The sequence below is a fragment of the Chaetura pelagica genome, unplaced genomic scaffold (genome assembly GCF_000747805.2).
Source record: "Chaetura pelagica isolate M959 unplaced genomic scaffold, ChaPel_1.0 scaffold757, whole genome shotgun sequence".
Taxonomy (NCBI): domain Eukaryota; kingdom Metazoa; phylum Chordata; class Aves; order Apodiformes; family Apodidae; genus Chaetura; species Chaetura pelagica.
The window spans coordinates 938,951-951,152 of NW_009970727.1; the positions used below are offsets into that span (position 1 = coordinate 938,951).

A 12,202-nucleotide genomic window follows, 5' to 3' on the forward strand; every position below is an offset into this window, starting at 1 on the left:
CATAAACCTATCAAAAGGTGATGTGTAAGCAAATATTTCAGGTAAATGTCTGTCTTAAGCTATTTTTCTTCACTTGTTGCTGGAAAAGGCTGTTTCTGCTCTCCTCACCTGCTGAGGCACTGAATCAAAAGCCAGGGATGAGACCTTCTGCAGCCTGGTCTGGTGGGAGGTGTCCCTGCTATGAGCAGGGAGGTTGGAACCTGATGATCTTTAAGGTCCCTTCCAACCTTCACCATCCTATGATTCTATGATGATGTTGTGATGGTTTAGGGAACTCTCAAGCCTGACTAGAAACAAATTTCTCTCTAGACAACTAGGCAGCCTGGAAACTAAGGATGAACACTGCACAGCCACCCTCCCATGCTCTAAAACTGTGCTTGAAGTACTAGAGGCAGGTGAGGAGCTCTTCCTTCTGACCTGGTTCAACAGAGGGGCAGCTGAAAAAAATGCTCTGTCTGGAAACTAGGATCATCCTTCTGCATCCTGCCTTGCCTTATGCACTCACAAAAGCACAAGAGGTGATGCCAAGACCAACAGGAACTGTAGTAAAATCATCTTATCATTAGGCAACTCAAGTGTTAAGGTTTCCTTCATTTACCATATAGTAGTAAATGGTGACAAAAATTAATGGTTTGATTCAAACAAATATTGGGCTGATTTTATAAGAAGAGTCCTCACCAAAGACTGCAAAGCACATCAACCATCACACCCTGGAGACCAGGGGTGCCCTCAGCCAACTCTACTGGTACAGGGGATTTTAAAGACAATTTATAGCACATCTAACACAGACCCACTGGATTATTATACACCTATTTTTGATAAAGCACCCAATTCACACACCAGTAGGAAAGACATACTCTCTGTTTTTTAATGGAATAAACAAACGTGGAAGTGGAATTCCCAGTCACATACAAGTTTCTAACATAAAAGTTGCCCAAGAAAATAATCCATGGCTGTTCTCACTAACAAAGCAAGCTACACAACAAGGAACAACACTGCCAGGCTCCTCCTGGGACAAGCTCCATGCCTCCTGCTTTCCTACAAGCCCTCAGCACCTTCCCAACTCATCTTCACTGCAGGACAATGAGCATTTTCTTGGAAAGTTAAAAGCAACAGGCACAGGCTCATGCAGGATTGAAGCTGGATCTAAAGCTTAATTTGCACCAGATGACTCAGGAATTTTCTCCTCGCTAGTAAATGCATTGGGAATCCTCTGCCCTCCCAGGCCCCAACAGTCTGGCAGAGACAGCACAATTTCTTTGGGCACGTTTCCCCACCAACCATTAGAAGTGCTGCAATCCTCAAAATACATGTCCTAGGAGGATGCTATCAAACCTAGCAACACGGAGTAGGAACAGCCCCAGCAGCCACTGTCCCACCTGCAGGTGTGAAAATAAAGCAAATAAATCCCAGGATGGTATTCCTCAGGAAAAGGCACACTCAGGTATAAAAGAGGACATACAAAGCTTGCAAAATGAGCTGCTTCTTCACTGCTCTGCAGATCCAAGTGAGTTTCCAGTGTCCTCACTGGAGGAAAAGATGGATCTGGCAAGAGTGCAGCAATGTCACAGCAACAGCCAGCTGCCCCAAACCACTGCCACACACCCAGGGGAGTGAGCTGGGAGTGCAGGACAAGGAACAAAAAATCTGGAGGAAATGAAGCTTTACTAGTTCTGCTGCACATGGAACAACTTGTTTTAATAAAGAAAAATGACTGAAGACATCCAAGAACAGCAGGTTCAGGTTTCAAAGCTGAAAATAAGTTTGGGTCAGATGCAAAAAGCAGCCTGCAGCAACACCATCTGTTCCTAGGGACAGCTTTTATTTCCTTCCATCTGAGCTAAGGAAAATGTGGGTTGGAATTTCAGCTATTTTACTTTGCTCTATTAGGCTCAAAGCCTGCATCTACTACAGATCACTGCTGGGCAAGAGGGCTGCAGTGAAACACCCAAATCTTTGCTCTCGTTTTTGCAGTACTGAAGGTAGTAAATCACACCCAGGAAGACTGCAAGTTTAGACACGTTCTAAAGACAACAATTACAGACCTGCCAGGCAAATTCTCCTGCTGCCTCTGCTGTCTCAGGGAAGGTTATACCTACTCATCTCATTCTTTGCTGCAGTACAACCAAAAATGTGCTTTTACAATTCTGAAATTCCATTACAAAGCAAAGAATTTTAAGATGTTTGAGTCATTTTCATAGAATCATGGAATGGTCTAGGTTGGAAGGGACCTTCAAGTTCCAATCCCCTGCATGGGCAGGGACACCTCCCACCAGCCCAGGCTGCTCCAAGCCCCATCCAACCTGCCCTTCAACACTGCCAGGGATGGGGCAGCCACAGCTTCCCTGGGCAACCTGGGCCAGGCTCTCACCACCCTCACAGCAAAGAATTCCCTCCTAAGGTCTCACCTAAATCTCCCCTCTTCCAATTTTAATCCATTCCCCCTCATTCCATCCCTCCCTGCCCTTGTCCAAAGCCCCTTCCCAGCTTTCCTGGAGCCCCTTCAGGCACTAGAAGGTGCTCTAAGGTCTCCCTGGAGCCTTCTCTTCTCCCAGCTCTCTCAGCCTGTGAAGTTTGAGTAGACAGGGCAACAGACAGTAATGAACTTGCTGTATGATTTGCACTGATTACTAAATCTCAGAACAGTTCAACACTATCCACCCCTGGTCCTTCCAATATTAAAAAGTCTTTCTATTTTAGCACAGAAAGATGTGGATATTCATCTTCTAAATCACTAAGAAAATACATGAAACTTCAAGGATCATTCATAAAGCATGTTTGAGAGAGGGAAAGAAAAAAAAAAAAGAAATCTAGATCAAAGTACTGTCACGATGGATTATTTTATATATTGGCATCAACTGCCTGCTTGATCACAGATCAAGCACAACCTCTCTGGCTTTTGATTCCCATGAAGAAAGCATGACAGACACTCCCACAATTTTACAGAACTTGACATTTACTAAGTATTTAAAGGTCAGGATGTGAAAGATGCTCTAAGTGCAAAATGAAATGCCTTTGGATTTAACAGATGAGCATGGAGGCTTTTCTCAAAGTCACTCTATGTAATTTTAATTTAAGGCACCTACTTCTAAAACATGTTCTTCACCAGTTGTTCCCAACACATAAAAAAACCTTTATTCATAGAATCATTATAGAATCTTGGAATGGTTGGGTTGGAAGGGACCTTTATTTTTAACACAAAACTAATGTGGGGGAGAGAATGCAATAGTAAAAAAAAAATAAATCCAAGAATGAAGAAGCAAAAAATATACTACATTGGTGTGAGTGACTTCTTTAAATGGGCACATGATGTTTCTAGAAGATGAACCTCAGAATGTACCTGAATTTTACAGCTGTGCAGATCTGATTACATCACTTCCCAACAATATGTCAGAAATAAGTGCTTTTATTCTGAAAAGGCTGCTCTCATTCAGAGCTAGAGTGCTTGTCTGCTTCCACTCTGCCTGAAAACAATGCCCAAGAACTCAAGTCACTTCATATTTTATGCAGACAACAGCAGGCGTCACAAGTACTGGTACCTGTCTACTTTAATACTTCTGCTGGTACAGATTAATACAGATAAGGACTATCTCAAACTAGGACAAGGACTTCTACCTCAAACTGGGACAGAGGGATGACAGGTTTCACTCAGAATCAACATTTCCTTCTCAGAATGACCTTCTAAAATTTCTGAAAATCAGAAAGAGGGAAAAGTCAGATTTCTATCTATGACACTTATTCCAGTGATCCCATGGAGAAACTCAAACCAGGTGAAGTGAAAACAATGAATGCAGAAGTTCAAAATCTTAGTTTAGGGAAGTATATTTTAAAAAGCAAACACATACCATGCAAAAAAAAAAACAACAAAACAGAATTGAGAAAAAAACAGCCTATTGTCATCTCCAAAGACCACAAGCAACTGAAATGGGAACGAGTCCCTCCAAGCTCTTCTCAACTGTCTCTTATTAAAATGGGAAAGGCACACAAAAGTCAGGGAAAGAAAGTCCACATCTTTCTTCCATAACTTTGCCCAGCATGTAAACCACCTTCTTTAGGATAAAAATTCCTCTGTGTGTTCACTGACAGAGCAGACTCTCCCTGCTCAGCTCACCTCTTATTTCCTTGTGAGTGACAGAAATGCCTGTCCCAGAAGAGGAGCAAAGGCATCGACACGAAATAAAACAAATCAGAAACCAGCTCCAAGCTACCTGAAAAAGGCTCAATTCACATGAAAGGATGAGCAGGGATTACCAGCTAGCATGCTCACCAGCTGCCCAGCAAGCAGCCTCCTAAAATATCTCCCCTGCCAAATCAACAGCAAGAGCTTGAAAACGGGGTGCACGAAAGTCCTTTACAGCTCCAATGGAACAAACATTCCCCCAGCACCATTTTACAGTGCTGAGCTGAAGACAGTTGATGTACCTTAACTGTGTGTGTGGCTCTTCAGCAGCAGACTGGAAGGCAAACCTATCCTAGGAAGGCTCTGCACACCTCAAAGCTGGCCTGTATTTCCCACCAGGCTCATCATTAGCTGAGAAGAGCTCAAGTGATTTTATACACATGACAGGCTGCTCTCCTGCAGAGGGCTTTCGGGAAAGCCTTGATCCCAACAGCATCTGGGAGCTCCACGTCAGGTTCCCAGCCTGTGCTCACATCCCACACTGTCACGGAGGGGGTAGCCCTTGGGGTAACCCTGCTGCTGTTGGGAGCTCTGGAGGTTCACCCTGCTTGTGGAGTGGCATTCGAGCAGAGAAGGTGCTTCTCTGGGAATGACTCAACCCTGCCAGGCTGCCACAGTTTGAGTTACATTCTCATTCGGCACAGGTCCACGTGAGGCAGGGAACACCAGCTGAGAGAGAGGGGATTATCTCAGCCAGCCCAAACCAGTTTCTTCACTGCAGACTGAGCCCCTGCCAAGGTTTCCTTTCAGCCACCGAGCTGTCATGGAAAGAGAGCGACTCTTCCAAGGCGCTGCCAGAGGGAGGGAGGGTCCATGCAGGTTTATTTTAAGGATTTGAAAGGCAAATCCATGTGTCTCCCGAACGAACCCTTGACTTCTATATGAAATCATTATTAATAACAATCGGCTTGTAAAAGCAGGAGTCTGCAGCTAAAAATATTTCTGTTGTTCTGGTTAAACTCACTTTGGCTTGTAATGTGTTTGAAAGATTGCCGAGTTACTGAAAAAGCAGGAGCTGGAGCACAAGCTGGAAAGAAAATCTGCAAGTAGCAATCCCCACTGCCTGAGGGACCTAAAGATATTTTAAAAAATAAACCTTGACAGTGTCACCTTTCCTATCTTTCTGATAAACTGCTAGATTATAAAAACATTCAGAGAAACACCCAAGGCAAGAACTGCTACATTAGATTAGTCCAGAGGCCCCAAATATTCAGTATTTTGTTAAGAAGGAGTAGGAATTGCCAAATACTTCACAGAAAAACCTTCACATACCAGACAATTAAATAAAGCAACTACTGGAAAAGCTTCCTCCAAAAATCCCATCAATTAGGTCTTGCATTTCTGTTTTGCAGCACAAAGATTTATCACCCTCTTGAAAGCATTTTTTAATCCTGCCTTATGCAACTGGGAACCTACTTGGTCATCCATATATAATAATTTAATAGTTTCTGAATCTAAGCATCTCCCCAATTTGATAATATTCAGAAGTCATTCCTAAAAACATGTTTCATACACAATGTAGTCAATTGTCATTTGCTGGCTTTGAAGTTCTTCTGAAGAATAAAATCATTCTTCCAGCTTTAAAGAGAAAAATACACCTTCTACCACAGAGATCATCAATCTGCTTGATCTGCTGTTTGATCCCCCTTCTGAAAGGGCTTAAATTAAGAACCAAAACCACAAAGAGGTGTAGAAATTGTTGTTTATAACTCTTAAAATAAATTTCTCTTATTCACATGAAACTCAAAATATTAATTAGAGCAAAACTTATTGAGATCCCCATATTTGGAGTGTCTTTAGTGGCTTGTAAGGTCTTATTTCTACCTTCTACCAAACTGTCAGTTAACTCCACAAAAGCACAGCTGGTTTTTGAAGTTAAGATACTGTTCTTCATGCAGAGAAAACAAAATTGAGAGTGTCATCATGTGTATTAAAATGACTACAGCTTAATTGTATCTATTTTCAGTTAAAGGTATCAGGTGAGGAAGAGTTCATTCCGACTGAGAGCCTTAATTACATTCCCGTGCTATCTTTATTTAGGACTTGGGATTCCCCTCCCACACACGACGTGGATATCACCCTACGTTCCTCTTCACCTTAAGGGAAAAAAACAAGAGTGATAAGAAGAAATTCCCAGAGCCTTGGCTAACTAACCATCAGCTCCAGGTGCTCCAGGTCTCATCCAACACTCACCTCTTCACAGACCTCTCGCACGGCGGCCACGTTGGGCTCCTCCTCGGGCTCCATGCCGCCCCCAGGCACAATCCATCGGTCAGGATGACGACTACTGCTCACCAGCAGCACCTGCAGAGAGCAGAGCATGGCTGATGGACAAACTCAAGGTAATGCTCCTTTTCAGAGCCCAACTGAAGAGGAGAGGTTGTCTTGGCATCTCACACCTCCAAACACGACCAAGCCAGCACGAGTCCTTGAAGATACTCTACTTCTTCCAAGACAATTTCCTCAGCCTCTTTCAGGCAGCTGTGCAAACTACATTAGCAGTGACACCAAGGCACTCTGACACTCCAAATTATTTCAGCCATTACCTTCTCACTGCTCCAACGTGCCACAGAATAAATTCTGCCTCCACATACCAAAACAGCAATCTGCTATTTGATCCAGCAGGACAATACTTACAGTGTAGGAGCTGACCCCTGGACCCTGAGTCACTACGTAGTCCTGGCAGCTTAGGATACACAAAGCAACAGCATAAGATGGCACAGAAGTTGCTCAGCACCTTCACCCTTTGCAGTAGTTTGATAGAACTTTTATTTAACTGGTACTTTTGGCCTTGGTTGCTCCTGCAGTTACACTAATGACATACACAAGTCAGATAACTGTCCACTGAAAATGTTGATGTGCAATTTTAAGAGATTTTCAACTTCCCTGTTTGCCTCTTCTTTTGCAACAGGCACCAAAGAGTTCAGCTCTGGAGCCATCACTTGGTTACTTTTGTTTTAGATGAGGTTGTTCACTGAGACACAAGCCTACATTAAACCACTTAAAAACCCCAGGAGAAGAACAAAGTTTTTTTTTCAATCAGGAAAATGGTTCAACCCTTTTACAGGAGTAAATCTTTCCTAAGTACATTTTGTGGCAGTTCTCCTTGAAACACATTTTATACCAGTGATAATTCTGCTCTGCACAAGTCCAGTTTTTTGTTTTGTCGTCTTCTAGTAACAAAAAAGCTAAGTAACAATCTCAACTGGCTAAATATTTTCCCAAGAATACCGAGACATTGTGCTTATTAAATCTACTTGCAAGACACCCATGAGCAGAGATGGAAACTAAAAACAAAACTAATACTGTTTCTCAGCTCTCTAAACAAAGCTTGTTCATTAGAGTCATCGTGCTATACTTCATCATTTCACTGGCACAAAGCTTAGAGCCAAAGCAACTTGCTCCAGAAACTTTCCAACATACCAGTCCAATTAGGTTACAGGCCAGCTGTAACAGTTTCAATCAGACATTTCAAACTTCAAGTGTGCTGAGACACTAAAGTCCCAGGCTTTCCTGTGTAAATGTTGATTTAGCAGGAGGATATGAAAAGATTTGCACTCATTATCAAAAGAAAATCTACCTGCAGAATTCAAAATTAAACATCTGAAATAAAAACATGCCTAAGGTTTCCAGGCTTTCTCAGTTCTTTTATCTTTTGAAAATTCCTGCCTGCCAAGTGATCCCCCTGCAAAGTGATTTTTCTTTTTCCAGGGTCTCCCAGATTACACCTGCTCAGTGCAGGAAAAAGAGGGGGGGGACCTAACAGGCTAAAACAGGCCAGGGTGAGGAGACATGGATCAGCTGAAGGTGTCCAAACCACAGCTCCCAAACCAGGAGGAGCAAAGCTGAAGGCAGAAACTGAAGAAGGGTCACATCAAACATTCTAGCAACTGCTGGTGTAACCTTTCTTAAACTTGAAACTAAACTGGGTGTTCTCGAGTATCAGCAATTTTCTGTGGATCCCACCAACAAGAATCATGTCTCAGAGCCTCCTGCTTCAGTCACAACTCACATCTCAACCTGCAATGCATGAGAAGCAAGTTGGAACTAGATGATCTTTAAGGTCCTTTCCAACTCGAATAATTCTGATTCTATGATTCTATGATAATTTATTTTTTAAAAACCCATTTAAATCCCTCAGTACTCCCGAATCTATTGAATTAAGGTAATTATAATGCATCCTAGAAAAGAATTAAGCCAAATGGGCTATTTCAATTCTGTAGCTTCCTAAAGGAGATGCTTAATACCTGACTCATCTTCTGGCTTAGGCTGCAATGGAACAGCATTTACTTTATGGTAACATTCTGTGGTGCTTGGCATTCCTCAAGAGGACAAAATTACCCTCCCTGAACACCCAATCCATACAAAATACCATCAGTGAGCCATGCCTAAATAGGGGATGTAAACTTCATTCATGGCTGAGCCTTCAAGGCTCAGGACAGCAGCCAGGTACCACGGGCTGGGATGGCAAGGCTGTCACCAGCAGCCACCTCAGGTTTGCCAATATTTGGCCACTGCAGGCTCAGCACACAATACACTGTGCTGACCTCTGCGTCTTATCACTGCACCTTTTCCTATTATGTTACAGGACTTTTAATTCCTCCTGACTCGTTACTAGCACTGTACACAGAAGAGCTTGGACTGAAATTCCCAAGTTGAGGTCAGCAGGTGATTCTGAGGACAAACTTAAAATAAAAGGTATCAAGTACACATTTTCTTGCCAGGTAGAGAAGGCTCATCTTTGTTGTTTCTGAATTCAATTCAGAGTTTCAGGTCAAAGAAAAAAAAACCCACAACAAAACAAAACAAACAAAAAATATTTTTTAAAAAGATTTTTAAAAGCTGCAGAAACAGATCTTTGAAAGCCAGCACACTTCATGCTGTTGAACTCCTGCCACCTTCCACTTGTGAGAAAATGTATCTGCTAAGAAAATCCCTGTACAAAGACTGCTCCAGAAAAGCCTGCTGGACTGCTCAGCCCAAGACAATGCTTTAGCAACACACTAGTAGGAACTTGCGAGGTGTAAGCAAAGTGAATTAACTTCAGCTGCTCTGGCAGTGGAGCATTTTTCTGAATAGAATTAGCATGAACAACCCTCGCTGGGAAGGAAAAACCTGTCATTCTCACACTTTTATGTAATCGGACTATTTCCTGTTTAATAAAAAGGAAATCCCATCGAGAGGGAGCAGGAAACATGCCCTACAAGGTCATTCTTTTAAAACAACTTTAAACAGGATATTGCTACCAATGAGCTCTCCCAAGACAAAGGGGCCTAGTTCAAAATGAGGGTGAGACGCTACTGAGTGTTAAAAAAGCCACCCAGCTCAACAAGTCCTGGGTCCCAATCCATGCAACCCATTCAAATGGATCCCAAATCCATATTTTCACAAGGCAACCTCCTTCCAATATTTTTTACAAACTGCACCAAAGCCAGTAAAAATGAGATCTGCTGAAAAACCACCTCTCTGCAAACCATTAATATGTGGGTGGAACAGCCCAGATGCTGTTTACAAGATAAGAAATTCATTCCCCAGCACAAACCTTCTCCCTCTGATAGAGGAATGGGTGAACACAAGTTACCCAGGGAAGAGAAGATACCAGCTGAGCAGGTTGCAAAGGAGGGATGGAATAGTTTGCATTTCTGCCACAACAAGGTCAGAATTATTTTCTAAGTTGTGATACAGGAAAAGGCTACTTTACATCAAAAAGCCAAGACACTGAATGACAACTATACCTTCCTATTAAAACATAAAATGACAAATATGTTATTTGATTCCTTAATTAGACCAAACATTTTCCAATACAACTGAGTTCTAGAAAATAGAGTAATTTTTTCATTTCTAAAGGACCACTTGGTAGCTCCTGTGTCCTTGACTTGCGTATCTTTGTTCCTTAACTTTATTATTACATAAAAGCATTCATTTGACTGTATAGTAAAGAAGATATATTACTCAAAATAGCAATAAAAATCTAACAAAAATGTCTTATTGTATTTCTTAAATCAGGCCTAAACACAGAGGAAGGAAGACATTTCCACTCTATTCTTGCCAGGCAACTCTGTTTAAGATGGCTACTGAGACTCTTGGCCTAGGGATCCTTAGGGATTTTGGGGGCTGATTTTGGAGCCAAGTCTTGCACTCTTTTTTTGGAAAAGCATTTGCAGGTACCCCCTCACATAGCCAAGTTCTGTTTTCTAGGCTTTGAAAGACAATTATGTCATTTCAAAGCAGGGAAATGAGCAACGCAAGCCTCTTTGGCAACGCACAAAGCAGCCCTGAAGTAGCTTTCAAACACAATCAATGAAATAAGAGAAAGGTTAGAAAAATAAGCAAAGTTTGAAGTCTACAGCAGGGGCTCCTAGACAGTGCTAGATTGTAGCCCTTGTGGTAAGCAACCTTCAAAGCAGAGTGTAATCAAATAAACACACAAACAAAAAAAAACAAACAAATGTAGAGCAGCCCACCCGCTTGCCCCAGGAGGAGACAGGAAAACATGCTGAGATATCTAAGGCTGCCTGGACCTGCTGCACATGGAGCTGGGAGCTCCATGGGAAAAGGGGAAAAGATGTTGTCACCAGGATAAATCTGGGAGTCCCTGATAGACAACACTGACCTTAAACCAACCTAATTACATACAAATCTCTTGAATTCACATCAGGGTTGGTTAGTTTTGTTTATTCCCCCAGAAATAATGCTGTTCTCCAAAGAAAAACAAAACAAAACACCTAAGATAAAGCACAGAAATAATTCCCAGTTAGCAGAGCAGAGATTGAGGGATTCCCAGGTTCTTTCACGCTATGGTGGATTTAAACACCAACCACCACTGCCCATAAATAAAACAAGAGTAGCAACACTGTAAGGAACATGATTCCTAGAGAGAGGCTTTACAGAAGCATTACAGTGAAGACAAAAAGGGCTACAGAATTATTAGAAGCTGGGCTACAACATTATTAGAAAATGAGCTGTGAACCTTCCAGACTTCCAGGAAAAGACAGTCCTTCCCACACACACCAGTCTAAGGACAATCAAGCTGGCAGACTTAATAAGAAACAGCAGAGAAGATGTTAAATATGTGTTTTTCAACCCAGCCAGCATTCTGCTGCCAGAAGCCAATCTATAGCTACTGGCTATTGAAAGGGCTTTTGCACTTTCTTTCATGTTTTCTATCAAAACTAAGCCACAACACTGTGTATTTGCACAGCAACTCAAGCAAAAACCTCCTGATGTTTAAGCTCATTTCTCACTTTAGAATTATTTATCAGAACATAAGATTGCAAGAAAATTACACGTTTCCTAACAGGCTGCAGTGAGACTGGTGGAGAAGATGGCTGACTTCAATGATTTTTGCCTGTACAATCTGCCTTTGTTTGAATAAGTTTTGATTTAATAAGAGTCTCTGTATTCAGGAGCTTGAAATTTAGCTGTGCTAGAGACTCTCCAATGTGCCCTATGACCAGGCAGGACATTGGAGCTGGTGCAGCTCTGTGTCCTGCATAATAAAGACCTTTTATGCTTCACTCAAAGTTAACAAAATGTTCTCACAATCCCAATGTATCCTTGCTACTGTACTTCATGCTTCTACATCTGACAAACTGGGATCTCAATTCGACCACATCAAACCACCTTTAAACACTAAGAACAGCTGAGAAATGGAGTTTAAGAGGAGCAGGAGGGGGTAAAAAGACAGTGGAGTTAGAAAAGCTGAGCAAAAATTAATCTCATTTAACTGGCAGAAACATGGCCTCGATTACACTACAACACACATTTGACCAAACTACTAAGGCAGGATGGACTAAACACACACAGAGAGGTTTACAGGAGGGCTCCTCCCACCCTCTTGCTATTCAGGGCACATTACAAAGAATCATTGAATTACAGGGGTTGGAAGGGACCTCTGAAGATCATCAAGTCCAACCCACCTGCAGCAGCAGGAACACCTAGGACAGATCACACAGGAACGTGTTCAGATGGGTCTTGAAAGTCTCCAGAGAAGGAGACTCCACAGCCTCTCTGGGCAGCCTG

General features: G+C 42.3%; 1 protein-coding gene across 1 annotated transcript in view; it reads right to left on the reverse strand.

Annotated features, from left to right (window-relative positions):
• Nucleotides 1-12,202, reverse strand: part of NUDT3 (nudix (nucleoside diphosphate linked moiety X)-type motif 3) — a 24,619-nt gene that overhangs the window by 4,241 nt on the left and 8,176 nt on the right. Inside the window, exon 2 of the mRNA XM_010007088.1 lies at nt 6,374-6,484. Coding sequence (XP_010005390.1) covers nt 6,374-6,484 — 111 coding nt within the window. The remainder of the gene's footprint in view (nt 1-6,373; nt 6,485-12,202) is intronic.